Genomic DNA, 18,274 nt, shown 5'->3' with positions numbered 1-18,274 from the left:
TGCCAGGCAATATTTTCCTTGCACCTCTATCTTATCCTTCTATTTACTGATTTATAGATTTAGCTCATTTCTTCTACTATATCATAACCATACTTATATTTATGTTTCACAGCTAAGAAGTTAATCAACTAAGTCACCCCAAACATCACCATTATAGTTTTTAAAAAGTAGTATTTTCCAGCCTGGTTCTGTGTCTTCTCTTAAAATTTTGCGTAAAACAGACATCAAGTGAAGAGGAAAAATAATATGGGGAATATTGGGTGGCTATGAGAAATATTCAGTTCTGAATATGGCTGCGCCAAAGTGTAGAGAAATGATTATTAGCACTCTGCAAAGAAATACAATGACTTTTTTTTTTTTTTTTTTTTAAACCACTTTCTACCTCTAGTGGCAGCCTTTGGAAGTCAACTCAGGGGCTAATTGCTTGTACTTCTACAGTATCACAAGGCCAGGACCATGACTGTCTTACTTATTTCTATACTTTCTATGCATAGAACACAGTAGAAATTTAATACACACTTGCTGAATGAATGAATAAAGACACTGGGAAATCTCTAGTCCCTTAGGGAAGTGATAGCAATGCTTGATAACAGTATAATTTCATTAAATCCTTAGAAGCAATATAGCTAGATTAGCGCAAGATCCATCAGTCACACACCTTGATCCAAAAGAGAATGAAGCAGCTTAGAAATTTATTATTAAATAAGCGTATTCTTACCAGGCAGAGAATTAATCTGTCCAGTGTAACAATGTTATACTTCCACACCATGTCATTAAGAATTTCAATGCATTTGTTGAGTTGCTGACCCCCAGCTGATGTAGAGAACTCATATACTAAGAAATCTGCAAATGTTCTCACATGGGCTACCAGGGCCCTGGCTCCAATTCTTTCTAATACTCTAGAAAACAAAGAATAAAAAATAAGTTATATTGCTATATGGTATAACGGTTTGTCAAATGGAATGCAGATCTAGGTTTCTGGCTTACCTATAGCCAATTTGATTAATATGATCTGTTTCCAAGAGCATTTTCCAGAGAAGACAAAGGAAGAGAGGAGGGGAGCCTTGCATAGAGAAGTGGGTAATGATGTCATTTTCATTGGTCATTGACTTCCACTTCCTATATTCCTCCTCCACATTTTTTTTCAGATTAAAACGGCTTTCCTGAGGTACATTATTTTGCTTGAAGAATGCCTAAAAGGAAGATCAGAAGTTTACATCAAGGGTTATACTAAAAAGAAGAGCACTCGCTATAGAGTTAAGAAACCAGTTCTAGGCTTGATTCTGATAGTAATAAACTTTATGTGACCTCAAGCAACTTAGTAATCAAGACCTGAATTTCTATAATGGGAAAATACACAGGCTTGAGGAGATTATCTCGAAGATTCCTTTCCTAGATTTCCTAAGCAGAAATTCCAAGCAAGCCTGAATTCAAAGCCTCCTCAATCACCTGTTGATCTTTGGTTCATCTTTGGGGGGGGGGGAGGAAAGAAATTTATGTACATTTTCGTTACATATTTTGTTATCTCTATAAGGAAAATCCATTATACTACCTCAGACCATCAGTATGAGTATCACCTGGGACCTGTAAGAAATGTAGACTTGGGCCCCATTCCAGACCTACTGAATTCTAAGTTCAGCAGTCTTTCTGAACAAGCCCTCTAGGTAATTCTGTTAAGTTTGAGAACTACTGCTCTAGCCCTATTGGGAGTTCTAAAAAGTAGATGCTCACTACGCTTAAACTTTTCTATGAAACGTAGAGGACAAATGAGGTTTTCCTTTCTCCATTATCATAGAAGCCAAGTTAATAGTTTTTCTGTGTGATTAAAAAAAAAATTCAGTCAAGTGTAACAATGTGTATTCTGTGAGGCTCTGTTAAGTTGTATTTCTCCTTCAATTCTAAGAGAGACATTTTTTTCAGGTAATGTGTTAATTCTCACAAGATTCTAAAACTGTTAACTAATAAGATAAAATGAAAATTTTATTTTTAGGAATATATCCAGTTCTGGAGTGGGACAGGGAACAACTCAAGAGACTCTGGAATGGCAAAGATTTTTAAAAAAGGAAATATAAGCTAATTTCCTTTGGAAACCACTAAAACAAGTTCTCTAGAATAACACTAAGTGGGAAGAAATGAGTTAATGGGAAAGAATGATTTCATATATATTAAATGGAAAAATGACTTTGTATACATTCAATATGTAATTAAGACCAAATTACCTGTAGTGGGCCTGGAAAACAGCTAAGAGTGTGTGATGCCCAATTATGAGGAGTAAAACTCATGATGGTCTGAAGTATGTCTTTACACCAAGTTCCCTGAATTGAATCAGAGCCTGTAAAAAAATCTAAACATAAACAAACAGATGTAATCCAGATATAAATGACCCACAATTCATAAGTGATATCATAAGGAAAATAACAATTATGTACACCCATTGAATTGCACTGTAATACGCTCACTGCTTAACTAGTTATATTCAATTTAAACTTACATTCTCTTAGTTTATAAATAATCTGAATGATTAATTAGTAATTATGAGCACAATTAATGAAAAGAAGACAAAAGACATTGCAATCTTTTTTTTTTTTTAAAGTAGGCTCCATACCCAGTGTGGAGCCTAACATGGGATTTGAACTCATTAAGATTAAGAACTGAGCTGAGATCAAGAGTTGGACACTTAACTGACTGAGCCACCCAGGTGCTCTTGCAATTTTTTTTTTTTTTAAGGTTAGAGAGCACCAGTGGTCTAACAGTGATACAGGCCCACCATGACTGCTCATGCAGTTCACTCTGACAATGAGGTATCAGAACTTTCTTGAGCCAAGGAAACAGAATTAATAAAGTATCTTTTTTAGTGGTTGAAATAGTTACAGACTTTAACTCTCTAAATCAAGAAGGTTAATTTATGTAAAATAAGATAGTTCACACAAATGTATTTGAGGCTGCTAAATTCAATAACTACTTCTTTTAAAACAGCAGTTTTCAGAGTGTGGTCTGCAGATTCTGTAGGTCCCCAATATATCCTTTCAAGATTTGATGAGGTCAAAACTATTAAAGTAATAATAAGATAGTACTAACCTTTTTACTGTGTTGATATGTGCACTGATGGAGCAAAGGGAATGTAAGTAAAACTGCTGGCCCTCAGAACATTCAAACACTGGCACCAGACTATACTAACAGCCACTGTAATCTTCACTACACTCTCATGGGGGAGAGGGGCTGTAGAGGGGAAGTGTCAGTTTTACTCAATAACATCCTTGAAGTAGTGAAAGGAATGTATCTTAGCCCTTAAGTACATCTAATCTTATGTTATGATAAAAATGGAAGTATGCATAAAGTGTCCTAGCTACCCATCAAAATATGATGGGTATCTTAAGGAAAAATACTTGCAATTTTGTTTAAATATTCAGTTAAATCTCTTCTTGGCCTTTTGGCTAAGATCATGTGTGGAATATCGAGTTAAGTTAGCTCCTTTTTTTTAATGGAACTCCACTTTTACTTGAAAGAATATCTGAAAGAAAACTACAGTTATTTGGATTTGGGCATTAAGCAGAAATTTTCTTGAGAATGAACAAAGGGAACCTGTTACTTCAAGGAAAACAAATGACCACATCTTTTGACTTTTTTTTTTTAATTTGACTTTTCAAGTGAAGAATCAAAATTTTGGAAAACATGTATCCATTACTATAAGCCTGATAGTTTTCCAAAACTTAATGACTGTCCTAATGAAATTTGCAGCGATATTAACAAATGTAATTTTAAGATACTGTATAGTGAAGTGTGCCCACATTTATAAGATCTATGTAACACAGTGAACCAAAGCTTTCCAAAAACTAATTCATGAAGTTATAAAATATACATGAATTTAAAAAATCCATTAGGTGTGCAAAAGAGACCAAAGGATTATAATGTTAAGAGTACACAAAGTTCACTGATAGAACTTTGGATTCTACACTACAACTAATGTTTGAGAAATCATCACTTGTCCAATTTTGTGTGACATCAGAGAATATTAACAATTGTTGGAAAAGACCATTAAAACACTCCTCCCCTAAAACCTCTTACCTGTGTGGGGCCATATTTTTTTAGTTCTAAAATAACATATTACAGTAGATGATATGTAGAAGTAAATATGAGAATACAGCAAAGCTTCTTTTACATCAAGTATTAAAGAGAGATGCAAAAAATGTGAAACAATGGTGCCTCTTCTCATTAAAGTTTTGTCTGGAGAATATATAGTTTATTTTCACAAAAAAAATGTCATTTATGTTAATATATAATAAGTTTATTATTTTTAAGTGAGTCAAAAAATATTTAAAAAGCATCCAACTAATAATACAGTGTATATTACCTAAAATTGAATTTAAATTTAAAAATTTTTTTAAAGCATCTATCTTAATATCTAATAAGTAAATATTGATAGATAAAATCCATATAAACAGAAAATCTTTGGGAATTTCTTTTTTTATTTTTAAAAGTGTAAAGTGGTCCTGAGACCAAAAATCTCAAGAACCACTACCTAAAAATGATGTAAAATGGCTGAAAACTGAAGCTCAATTCAGTTAAAATAAGAGTACACAAAAGAACCTACATTAATGACTAAAATGGTGAGTATTAAAACAACCGTTATTTTTTCCAAATAAATGAAATGCATCTTTTTAGTATGTTATCCCCTTAATAATCAGTAGGGACACTGCATGCTCTAATTCATCTGTTTTTGTTAGTGGTAACCACCATATTCACTGTACCTGTTACGTGAGTTGCTCTAGCTAAGGTCAATATTAAGGCTCGGTTCAGCTCTTCCGATTCTGCGGACAGCACTGTTTTGGGATCACTCAGGAAGCGTGTGAATTGTGGCTGGACCTCCGAGCTCCCTAATGCTGTTATAAGCCTAAGGGCAGTGCTCTCAACACTGAAAGGTGGGAGAACAAAAAGAAATGAAAAAGTTAAGTTACATATAAAGTTTCAGAATTAAAGATTTAAATCTAATTCTAGATTGATTAAATGGAAAAACATGAAAACTATGAATTTCTGTTCGATTAAAAAAATACCCTCTTCCTTTATGTGAGAATGAGCTTTGTTTAGTTTTAAAAACCTGAGGTGACAAAAAAATTTTAAAAATTTAAAAAACTGAGGTGCCTAATTTTATAGCAAAAACCATCTAACACTACTCATTTGAAAAAGGTAGCTCCTAGCTTATAGGATTACACAATTTCAACTGAATATACAGCATTTCAAAAATCACATTTTTCAATCTGAAATATATTTTCACTTAGAGCTAAATCAAAGTGACATGATAATTTAACCATAATCTGGTGTATTTAAATCCAATATTCTTTTTTTTAAATCTTTTTTTTTTTATTTGACAGAGAGAGAGATCACAAGTAGGCAGAGAGGCAGGCAGAGAGAGAGAGGGAAGCAGGCTCCCTGCTGAGCAGAGAGCCTGATGTGGGGCTCAATCCCAGGACCCTGAGATCATGACATGAGCCGAAGGCAGTGGCTTAACCCACTGAGCCACCCAGGCTCCCCTAAATCCAATATTCTAAAGGAATAAACTAGAACATTTTGTCAAAGGCCCTGGAAGTACTTATTCTCAGGCCAAAGATTATCAGGAGATGCCTGAATTACCTTAATAACTTCCTATTTAAAAAGCTGTCCTCTATTTCTTCTGTATTGGAAATAAAATACCCTAGAAGCAGAGGAGATTTATGACACATGAATATAAATACTATAAGGGATTAAGTTCCCCATGTTCAACACAGTTTCTAAGGAATCTTAAGGAAAGACCATCATCCCAGAGCTCACCAGAGATGGAGCTGGTTCTGGTTGGTTTGTGCAACGGCGGCTAGAGTATGAAGATGGCTCAGGAGCTGCACCCTGTAATGAGGCTGGATGTGGTGCATCCGGTAGCTGAACATCTCAAGAAGTGTGTGTAAGATCCCCCAGGCGTGGGACTTGAAAACGGTAGGCAAAAGTTGACCTCGAGGAACAAGACAATTTAAGGTACGAATTATAAAAGCTATGCGTTAAAAGACATTGAAGTAAAGTCACATGGAGTAAAATCTGTGTCAAGATTTGATCGAACACACACATACACACTTTCCAAATTTTCTCCATTAATTTCTTCTTTAATGGTAAGGAAAAAAAATCCATATCCTAATTAGAATACCGAGTTTGCTTTTTTTTTTTTTTAAGATTTTATTTATTTATTTGACAGAGAGAGATCACAAGTAGGCAGAGAGGCAGGCATAGAGAGAGAGGAGGAAGCAGGTTCCCCGCTGAGCAGAGAGCCTGATGCGGGGCTCGATCCCAGGACCCTGGGATCATGACCTGAGCCGAAGGCAGAGGCTTTAACCCACTGAGCCACCCAGGTGCCCCTGCTTTTTTATTTTTTTGTTGGACTATGACAAATGATACTCAAGCTCATCTGAAAAAATGAGACAACATATGAAGAAAAATTACCCTTCCTCACTTCTCAGTTGTTTTTTAAATTACTTTCATAACGTTAATGCTCCCAATCTTCTGAAGCATAAGGATCATTTTTTAACATACAAATTGCATAACACCCACTCTTATTCTTTCCTCTTTCCCAAAAAAGCTGTATTCAACCCTTAATTATCTGGGAAGAAAAGTAATTATGGTTCAAATTAAAATTATACTGTATTAGTAAAAAGTTGTAATTACCATGAGTCAGAAAAACACTTCTATATTAGAAAGTATCTATTACTTAGAACTGTATAACAATTAACAGATGCTATAAGCTATCTTCTGAAATGCAGAAAACTCCTTTGCCGGTCAGATATAGCCCCAGGGGCAAACCAGCAGAAGCAGCACATGGGACCACACATTCTTGCATGAGAATAGGGACCATGTCTGTCTAGCTCACTATATCCCAAGCACTTAACAAAATACCCCTTCAAAAATTTAATTATAGGGCACCTGGGTGGCTCAGTGGGTTAAGCCCCTGCCTTTGGTTCAGGTCATAATCTCAGGGTCCTGGGATCGAGTCCTACATCCCTGCCAAGCAGGGAGCCTGCTTCTTCCTCTCTCTTTCTCTGCCTGCCTCTCTGCCTACTTGTGATCTCTCTCTGTCAAATAAATAAGTAAAATCTTTAAATAAATTTTTTTCAGTGTTCCAAAATTCATTGTATATGCACATACATAGGGATCCATGCAATATGTGAACAATACGCCTTTCTTATCGTAACTTTAAAGTACAACTCACTCTCCTGACTCTCACACTCTTATCCCTCTTTTTCACTTGATTTTTCTCCATAAGGCTTATCATCTGACATATTCCATACTTCATTTATTTTTTTCTGTCTCCCTAATTAGCAGGTAATCTCTATGACGGCAATGACATCTGCACACTATTGTATCCCCAGGACCTAAAAGAATCCCTGTTGAACGAATGAAAGGGTTAATGGTTATGAACACGAGAAAGTCCTGTCTTACTGATAAATCCTTTGATGCCCAAGGACTCTATTTCCATATACACCAATAAACGACTGTAAGTTTCCACTAGGGCTGGAGCCAAGGCCACGCTGGATTTGGCATGAGCAAGTTTTATCACTCTGGTAGCAATGCTATGGATAAGGCTGAGGAAAAACAAAAGAAAAGAAAAAATCCATATTTTTGAAACAGATAAGCAGTTACTCATAGGGAATCTGGTATAAATCTAAACTTAAATACATGAAAGGCATGAGCTCCATTTTAATCATTTAAGTTGTGCAGGACACTTGATAGTGATGCACTGAGGCTAATTCTGGTTTCCAAGGTGCTTTCAATGTGCATCAGGATCCCTCTGCTCATGCAAAAGCAAAATTGAGGTATGACTCATAAAAACATACTTGAATTAAAAAAAAAAAGACTAAAACACACGCAAACCAAAAACGCCAAAATCATTTAAACAAAAAGAGCATGTATAAATGGTTTTAGTCTGGTTTTCTTTTTCAAATATGTAACTAAAACTATTTGAGAAATTAAATGACTTTTATTACAGAATTACTTAAAAAAATCACTGCTAAGACTCAAACTCAACTCTGTCACACAGCGGGTAAAGTACATGTATAATGCTATGACAATGTTTACCATTAGAAAAAGAGTATGACTCTTCTAGAACCGGTGTCCCACAAATGCATTCTCTTTTATCTACAAAGTGTCTGAACTCTGAGCCAATACTTAACAGCTAAAAGACTAGAATCTGGATTTCTAGCCCTTCTCAAAAAAATTTAGAAGATCAAGCTATACTAGTTTACATTCTTATATTATAGAAATGAGCTAAAATGGCAACACCAGGAGGTAAGCCCTGAACGCTTCAGTCAGCCTCAATTCCTTCTAGATGCACATACTTGCATGTGCATGAATATCTGGCTCTCTTTCACTCAGCAGCATGTGGGACTCACCTACATTGTCAGCTTGGCTCCTAGAGGTACTTGAGTTCTAGAATCACAACCAACAGAGCCATTTCTGTCTTTTTAGAAAATCATAATGTCAATTCTAAAATCATCCCTGTTTATAATCAATATAGTATAGGCATTAAAATTTTTGCATCCCTGGACTCAGCAATTCTACTTCCAGCAAATTATTTAATAAAAATGTTTTATAGGTAGGTGCAAAGACAGTCTTAAAGGTAGTTTAGACATCATTACAATACTAACACACTGCGAATAATTCATGTCCAACAATGTGGAACTGGCTAAATAACCATATATAGCCACACAAAAAGACTTCTTCATAGAAATTAAAAACAGATGTTTTTAAAAAACACTGGAAAGAGTTGTTTGACAGATCCTTATGGGGAAACGATGGTTATGAAAGAGTACTGCAGGGCACATGAGTGGCTCAGTTGATTAAGTGTCTGCCTTCTGCTCAGGTACTGATCTCAGGGTCCTGGAATCAAATCCTGCATCTGGATTCCTGCTCAGTGGGGAGTCTGCTTCTCCCTCTCTCTCTGCCTCTCCTCCCACTGATATCACTTGCTCTCAAATAAATAAATAAAATCTTTGAAAGAAAAAAATATCGCAGTAAGAATCCATTTCGTTAAAAGAAAAATCTCAACCCATAAATACATATATTTATACATAGGAAAAAAAAAAGCCTCAGAACATACACCAAAAAATTTTATAATGCTCATTTCTCATGAAGAGATTATGGTAATATTTTCTTGAGGTTTATTTTTATACTTTAGAATTCCTATAATAAATATTATTTTTGTAATAAAATAAATCTAATCATTTTTTGATCATTTTTTTAAAAGTATACCTGACCATAAAACACACACACAATCATAAAATAAAGCCTATACTACGCTGGTATCAATTCCCTGATATAGGACCAAATAAAAAGAACATACCTCATTTTGGCATGAACTGTCAGTGAATCCAGGAGGTTCATGGGTAAGGGAGTAATAGATGCTGAAGCCAAGCAGCTTGTTCCAGGAAGAGGTACTCTCATAATTCCATTTCCATAAATAGTTTCTACCAGAGCTCCCATGGGTAATGTAAAACATTCTGAATTTGTAGAGTATGCATTACACAGCAAGGCAATCTTATAGTCATTCATTTGTAAACTTTTATTTCTAAGACTCTGCTGTAGGAACCTAAAATTTCAAGTACCATTAAACAATAAAAAATGCAAATAATTTCCAGAAAGTTAAGTCTGTGCTTTAAAAAACATTTAATTTCATGAAATGATTTACTAATACTATCTTTATTCCTACAGGTATTATAGTTTCTGCCCCAAATGCAGAGTGGAAACACAGAAAAGTTTGAGTAGCATTTCAAAAAGAACTTAAGTAATCACAAGTTATCAATTAATGGATATTTGTTAAGTATTACTACATACACGGAAGATTCAGATAATGAAGAAATTACTCAAGAGTTCATGAACTTGATTTCTACTTATTATCTATCTGGTTAAGCACAACAATGTGGCATCATTATAGATGTCACTGTGAAAAGATATTAAGGAAAATCTCATAAAGGGAAAGCCAAGTGAAATGTGAAGTCTGCATACCCTACAGTTTCCTATGAAGAGATTTGGCAGTCCTTGTCAGAAGTTCTAGGTGGGAAGTCCAGGTGTTCCTAACACTGGTGACTGTCTAAAACCAAGTCTATCTAACAAGGGAATCTTCACTGGGTAATCACAACTCTGGAAATGGTGTAAGGGAGTACACCAGCCAGAGCAGCTCAAATAATCCCGGCTGCCCAGGGAGTGAAGTCATCTGTCAGATCATTCTCAGATCCTGAGTACTTAAGAAATTTTGAAACACTTTCACATGCTTTTGGAAAATAAGAACTTTCATTAAGGTAAAACATGTAAAAGCAAAAATTAGACCTGGAAATTAAATATATATATGTCTGCATACATATAAAAATTTTCTAGTTGTTTTCTGATATAGGTATTGGTCAATTTCTCTTGGTAGGCCATTGCCCATTAAATATTCACCTTTACCCCCAGTCGGTGTGGGGAGATTTCCATACTCGATACAAATACTGAGACCAAGATTAGCCTACAATACCCTACTTCTTAATTAAAAAAATTAACTGTTAAGCTACAAATTACTTACTCATGGTGAAGCTTTAGGGAATGAGGTATTGGAATCTGTAGCTTAGAGTTGTCATTTTGGGCTTTTCTATTGAGATGAATCCAAATGCAAGTCATTGCAAAGGCATGAGTTGACTGGGGTTTGTTAATATCAGGAACTGGGATATACTGGAAAATAACAATAGGCATATGATAGGAAAGAGAAGAATTAACTAATTATATGTATTCTAATAATCCATTATTGATACACCTCTTTTTAAAATATCCTTTATTAATTTAACTTCAATTGTTCTTTGACTATTCAATATTACAAATCAAAAGATCTAACAGCTATAAAATAATGAAAATGTAATTACAGGATTGTTTTTTCTTGCCAAGAAATTAACAGAAATTCAAAGATGCTTAGCTGAATTTTCCTACTGTCATGAGGCATTCAAAATCATTTAAAAATTATATTCTTTAAAAAACAAACACATTATAAAATTTTACTGAATGTGATGAATACTGAAAACACAGAATTTCTAAAAGTCGCATATATGCTTTTCAGGAACATCTAACAATTAAGAAATATACAATCTAAATAAGTACGATAATATGCACTATCACACATATACATATATTGTATACAGATGGGGGAAAGAACATGAGTGTCTAGAATTTGCCTTAAAATTGTCTAGTGTTAACAAAAATGATGAGTGGAAAGAGGAAGCAAGGATACTTCTTAAAACTACAATGAGATATCACCTCATACCTATCAGAATAGCTAAACTCAAAACACAAGAAACAAGTGTCAGCAAGGATGCAGAGAAAGAGGAACGCTCTTGCACTACTGGTGGGAATGCAATCTGATGCAGCCACTATGGAAAACAGTATGGAGGTTCTTCAGAAAGTTAAAAATAGAACTACCCTATGATACAGTAATTGAATGTACTACTGGGTATTAAAATACAAAAACACAAATTCAAAAGAATACATGCACCCTATGTTTACTGCAGCATTACCTACAGCAGCCAAATTATGGAAACAGCTCAAGTGTCCACTGAGATGGAATGAAGAAGATATGGTGTCTCTGTGTGTGTGTGTGTGTGTGTGTGTGTGTGTGTGTGTGTGTATAAAATGGAAAATTATTCAGTCATAAAAACTAATGAAATCTTGCCATTTACAACAACATGGACAGAGCTAGAGAGTACAATGCTAAGCGGAATACGTCAGTTAGAGAACGACAAATACCATAGGATTTCACTCCTATGTGGAATTTAAGAAACAAAACTGAGCAAAGAAATAAAAAAAAAGAGAGAGAGAAACAAACCAAGAAATACTCTTGAGAATAAACAAGGTTACCAGAGGGGAGGTAGGTAGGGGGATGGGTGAACTAGGTGATGGGGATTAAAGAGTACACTTATCATCATGAGCACTGAGTAATGTATAGAATTGTTGAATCATTCTATTACACACCTGAAACTAATAAAAAACTTAAAAAATATTTCTTGGTAATGAGTACATAGCAGTTTATTTTTCTATTCACTCTACCTCTTAGTGCATTTAAAAATTCCCATAACAAAATTTATTTTAAAAACTGGCAATCATCAAAATATAGCATAGATTACTCGAATACTCATATAATAAAATAGGGGGAACATACTCAATTGGCAAACAAACAAAAAAGATTAATATTGATGTCAGTTGATCTCTCAGTAATGTATACAGATTAAAAACAGCTTAATGCTTTCAAAACTGTAAACCTATTTAGAATGTAGAGAAAGAGTTTGCTATACAAGATCTTCAACTGTAATTCAAAATAAACTTCAGAAATAATCTAGATCAATTTCTTCACTTTACATATGGGTAAACTAATGTTAAGAGGGATTGATGTCCATCCCAATTATGGTTAGTCATAGAATTGGGAAAGAACTCAGGTTTTCAGCTTCCAAATCCAGTGATCTTTTCACGAAATAACACTACATATAAATTAGACATAATCCAATCATCATACTGTTAACTATTTTATAAAACTTACCTCTTTTTCTGGGTATAGAAGGTCAAAGAGCTTCATGACAGGGAGAAAATCAGCTAGCGCATTTTTCTGAATACTTCCAGAAATGAATTGCAGGAGAACCCACATTAGATGATCTCTGCCTTTAATCAGTCCTCGCCCTGCTAACTGTAAAAGATGTTTAAATACACATCTACACAGCTGGTTAAAGAGATGGCGTAGTAAAGTTTAAAGAAAAACAAAACAAAACAAAAAACCAGGAGAAACCCTGGTGTCCAAAAGTTAGCATCTGGCTTTGGCATTTATAAAGTATTTAGTCTCAACTCAAGACACACCAAGCAAAGCCTTTTAAATTATTTTTATATTTTATACACGTTTCCTCCCTGACTCCCAAAACAGCTGTGCTTACCAAAAGTTAAATGTTTTAGAAACAGGATTAGGACTAGGTTGACCATGTATGCAAGAAAATCAAGTTTAATAAGATAATTACTTAAAATAGCTCATCAAACACAAGCAATACCTTATGATACCAGAAGGATTTTTTTTTTTTTTTTAATTTAAAATTTTCAGGGCGCCTGGGTGGCTCAGCGGGTTAAGCCTCTGCCTTTGGCTCAGGTCATGATCTCAGGGTCCTGGCATCAAGCCCCACATCGGGCTCTCTGCTCAGCGGGGAGCCTGCTTCCCCCTTTCTCTCTCTGCCTGCCTCTCTGCCTACCTGTGATCTCTCTCTCTCTGTCAAATAAATAAATAAAATCTTTAAAAATTTTTTTTAAATCTTCAAGAAGTTGTTATCAAAAACAATTTCTGGTTTCCTGCAGATTGTAACAGAAATAAAACGTCATGGGAATGGCAGAGGGGTAATTAACTGGTGGCTGGAAGGATTTTAACAATGCTTACAAAAACGTTTCCCCCAAATAATCCATGTTGTAGAGATGTTACAGATACAACAACATTTATTTCCATTCACTGTGTCTAAAATCTTACAATAAAACCAACTTTTCCACAAACATAGTCTTCTACTTGTAGTCTCTATTTTGGATTCATTGTCCCACTTTTTCATTCACTGCCAAAGTAGAAACCACTGAATGATTCTAGACTCCTGTACTCCCTCTGTTACCGATCCATGGCCAAGTCCTATTCTCAGCATACCTGTACCAGCATATCTGGTCTTGGACTCCTCTCTGTTCTGGTTTGGGCCATCAGCATCTCCCATTCATATCACTGCAAAGGCTCCTTTACCAATTTCCTTGTCTCTGATTTTGTCCCCCTCCATCTCTTTATGTCACCCTCTACCTATATGTGGCAATTAGCAGTAATTTTTCCCACTTGTGTATGATGATGTCATTCCCCTCCTCATTTGCCTTCCAAAGAGGATCTAAACACCTTTAGAACAAACATGTGGCCATATAAAGTTTTCCATGTCTGGTCTTGCCTTCTCGCCTTCCTGATCTCACCAATACTTTCCTGTTTATATTTTTCTTTCTAGTTCTCACACACACATTAATCTTTTTCCAAATGGTCGTCTTATTGCAATGGAAACACTTTCTTATCTTTTCTTCTTGGCAAATTTCTACTTGCCCTTCAAGTGCTAGCTTTAAGATCTCTGATAAAGTCATACCTGATGTCTTGAATAGGGACTATTCTCCTTCATACCTACTGCAGGAAAATATGCTTCCATTATGTGAACTATTAAATTATAATCAAATTGTTTACTCTTGTATCTTCCCAATAGTAAGCTGCTCCTTGAGGGTAGCATGGTGCCTTTTCATTTTGTACTCCCTGGTCCTTGCACTATGAATATGTGGAATAAATGACTGAAACCAGTATTTATAGTGACAAGAAAGTGAAAAGTTTAGAAACCACAAAAGCACTGCACAAAATGGAAATTAGGGCTCAGACCTTCTGTTGTTGCTGAAATCACCAGGCAATGTCCATTATCAGTCTAAAACATACTCATCAACAGGTGAAGTGACTCTGATGAAAGATTAGTACTTACCTTCTGATGAAGAGAAAGGACCATATGCGGAAAACTTGCAAATTGGAAAAGCACAAAGAAAATGAGCTGACTTGAGAGATGCTGCCACAGGAGTTGGCTTGTGCCGCCATCATCAAACTTCTCCTCGGTCTCGGACCGCTCCATGGCATAAACCACCAGATCCACCAACTGGTCCTCCAGCACAGGGCAGCGCTGCTTGTGCTGTAGGGCAGAGATTAGATACAGTATTCCAAAAGCCTCCCGGTTAGTTTTAGAAGTTACTGGTTAATGGACATTAATTGTAACAAGAGGCTGAGAAGCATGGAATGAAGTTGAACTTAAGTTGAGTTAAGGTTAGATTTAGTCTATTAAAGCTGCATCATGTTACATTATCATAGAGGATGAGCTCCATAAAAAAAATTAATTTCCAGATCTCATAGAAAACAGACTCCTTAGTAACTTTTGACTTTCACTCACACATCACTGTTTCAATTTGACAAGGGGCACTACACAATAGAAAATTTTGTTATTTATCCTTTGAAAAAAGATAATTTACAAAGCATATGAAATGACGATAGCAGTATTAATTTTGCATTCTAACTCAAAATATAAAAAAACCCGAATCTCCAGAATCAAATATTGTGATGAGAGCAAACAAAGCAGAGAGAATCTACGTATTTTAAAGCAACCACCACAAGTTTATACTAACTTTACATACAGAGATGTATCTCAATAGCTGCAATTACTCAGTATCTGTTTTTCAATGTGTGTTACTGATCCTGATACTGAAATGGAAACTTCCTCTACAAAAAAACTGATCTCAAAGTTAATCTCTGGTCTTCCTTCTTAGAAGCCAAACATAATGCAGCTTTAATTTTAAATTAGACTATTTTAAAATCTAAAACAAGAAAAAGAATTGAATTTAAACACTAAAAATGAAAATGCAACTTCCCTTTCTAGAGGCAAAAAGATTTATGCTTTTAAAAGTGATTTAAAAAAATATACTTTTACCAAAAGAAATATGTTAAGCCATATTTTAAGCCATTTTCATATTTCTTTTATAAAATATGTTATATGACTTAATGGCCAGGCAGTTGGAAGCCTTTCTAATGAATGCAATTACTAATACAGATGCTTTCCCTCTAAACTTTAGACATGATTATTAGTCTTTTGCCATGAAAAAGGGATATGATTTCTTTAAATTTAGGGAAAAAATGCAAAATGGGGACAGATTTGGGAAAAAAAAAACAAAACAAAACATAATGAGTAGCATCCCCTCTTTTGCATGCTCTTTGCCAGCTCCAAACTCGTAGCTTCAATATAGCTGCACTTTCTTAAAGCATGCAAATAAAACAAACATCTATCCAGAACAGTAAGCATCAATGGTTGTTTCATAGTTTTTTCAAAAACACAATGCCATGATCACAGTTCAACCACATTACAGGTTTACAAATAGCAATATTAACACCACCAGTTGAGACTACAGTACTTTCCCTCCAAATGTAATTATCATTATGAAGCAGAGCAAAGTGCAACAGACAACACTACAAACTATTTCTTAAATCAGCATGCAAAACTACTGTGTACAGGGCTTGAAATTCACTAGTTCTGCCAATCACCAACAACCTAAGAAATGTGTCAGACAACACAAATTTAGAGTGAAATCATTCAAAGTATACAAGAGTCAGAAAAATTTGTGAAAAGAAGTACAGCCAGGATTTCCAGTAGGAATTTTTCATTAGTGATGGGAATTTGCCTCTATTTTGGAGACTAACCAATTTGTCATCTATTCCTCCATCCACAATGGTCTTCCATTAGTCTACTCCAGGAAAAAAGAACAAACTAAATAAAATTGGTTTTTAGCACCTGAGTCGTTTTGGAATTTTCCTTTTTAGTATTAGTTATTTATTTTAAAAAACTAAATGTTTACCTACATATCTTTAACCGTGTTGTAATAGTCATACAGTTAATGATTTAAAGAGGAAAACCAAAAATATTAAGATTTTGACTAAGTAAGAACTGGGAAATTTACAGTTAAAGCTGATGATCTTTCAATACATACCACGACTTAAATTACCTCTAAGTTTTCTGTTAAGAATATATGAGTCTGGAATCTCTATGGCATCCAATGCCCTGGTGTCTGAGTGTGGCAGAACATCTATCAGGATTAACTCTATGTTTCCCAGGTGTTTTGTTTAAAGCCAAGGACACTTCTCAAACTGAATTTTGGGATAGCTTAGTTCCTTTGTTTATTTGCCAATTTTATTAGTACCAAAAATAAAAATAAAAAAAAAGAAAAAACCCTGCTGAAATATAAAATGATCTGTGTTAACTACTTGAGGATAAGTTCAGCTTTAGTTTCTTCACTAAAAAATAAGTACATTAAAATTAATATATTCCACCATGTAGATTATTTTACAAAGTGGAACAAATGAAAATTTGTAAAGCAGTTTAAAAATCTGATGAAGATTAAGTATCAATCACTAGGCTATGGTAATTTGGTAGGCCACTGGATGCTTTGTCTATGGCTATTCACCATGTGCTTTCTGAAGATTTTGTAAATTTAAGTCTTCGAGGCAACAGGCTTGTAAGTGAAACTAGCTAGTTTACATCATATCTATATGCAAATTTAGTTAAAACCTGTTTAAACAATAAGAACCCAAGTTCAATATTTTAACAATTTAATTTCTGCATAATAGCTCAAACTGCACTGGAAACTTACTTTTCAGCTCTGGTAAAAGCTGAAAATGAGGCACAAGGCATTAACAGAGACACTAACATTAACCTCTACTCATGACCCTGATTACTTCCCATCACTATTCCAAACAACAAATGGTAATGCTTTTCAGTCTAAATAAACATATCCTATATTAAGTGGCCCTGACAATTTTGATTTAATAGATCTGGTACTGCTTTTGTGGTAAAATTTTAACATATTGTAGGTGGGCTTAAGTTATTTTCAAATCATTATTTCAGTGCTAGAAATCAATTTTAGAGCAATATTTATTCAGACAAATTGGGAAGAGAAATCCCTTTGTATGCCATTTATCATATTCTCTGCCAATCAGAATTGGAATCCTATGCCAGTTAATAGCACTTTCAATGGTGCCTTTCAAAAATACCTGAGTGATTAATCTAGTACTTTACTGTCTCAGGGTAGCCAGAGTTTACACACCACCACATAAGAGCTTGGGGAGCATATCTGTTTTGTAATGTTCTTATTTGGCAGAAAGAACACAAAGTTGTGTAAAGACACAAAACAGGATTCTTCCACTGTGAACACTCCACCTTGATGGTCACAGAACTGGGCTATTTACGACTTTATGAATGTGACCGACTTTAGGTTAAAATATAGCCCAATTCCTACTGGAAAATGCAATATGGACAGCTCTTAAAAGGTTTCAAGCTTTAAGTAAATTATTGCATTGCTAGAGAAAGGACAAGAAAGTATAGTGCAGGATATAGTTCTGTAATGATAAAAGATGTGATAAGATAACTTGTTTATTTTTAATCATATATTTATACTTTGTATTCTCATTTTCTACTCTACTTTCTAGGTGGTAAAAATAATATATCAAGTCAATTCAGCATATATCTTTCACCTATAAGTCCATTCACTACAGTTTTCTACCAAAACAATTACTGATGAATTGTGAGCTTTTGACAATGTTTACAGTGGGACCAATACTAATAATGTTCTGTCAGCATTTCCATTATAAACTTTATTTTTTATGGATTTATGTCTTAGTCATAAACTT

The 18,274-nt window shown here is 34.7% G+C and overlaps 1 protein-coding gene across 3 annotated transcripts in view; it reads right to left on the bottom strand.

Annotated features, from left to right (window-relative positions):
* Positions 1-18,274, bottom strand: part of MED23 (mediator complex subunit 23) — a 44,575-nt gene that overhangs the window by 12,873 nt on the left and 13,428 nt on the right. For all 3 annotated transcript variants that reach the window (XM_046005033.1, XM_046005034.1, XM_046005035.1), the window contains 10 exons: positions 14,538-14,738; positions 12,566-12,709; positions 10,571-10,716; positions 9,356-9,601; positions 7,456-7,598; positions 5,806-5,980; positions 4,749-4,912; positions 2,220-2,344; positions 988-1,193; positions 719-899 (listed from right to left, as the gene is read on the bottom strand). In XM_046005033.1, the coding sequence (XP_045860989.1) occupies positions 719-899; positions 988-1,193; positions 2,220-2,344; positions 4,749-4,912; positions 5,806-5,980; positions 7,456-7,598; positions 9,356-9,601; positions 10,571-10,716; positions 12,566-12,709; positions 14,538-14,738 (1,731 nt within the window). The remainder of the gene's footprint in view (positions 1-718; positions 900-987; positions 1,194-2,219; positions 2,345-4,748; positions 4,913-5,805; positions 5,981-7,455; positions 7,599-9,355; positions 9,602-10,570; positions 10,717-12,565; positions 12,710-14,537; positions 14,739-18,274) is intronic.

The sequence above is a fragment of the Meles meles genome, chromosome 5, assembly GCF_922984935.1.
Source record: "Meles meles chromosome 5, mMelMel3.1 paternal haplotype, whole genome shotgun sequence".
Lineage (NCBI taxonomy): Eukaryota > Metazoa > Chordata > Mammalia > Carnivora > Mustelidae > Meles > Meles meles.
The sequence above is the reverse complement of the archived record's forward strand: the minus strand, read 5'-3'. Positions and strand labels throughout refer to the sequence as shown.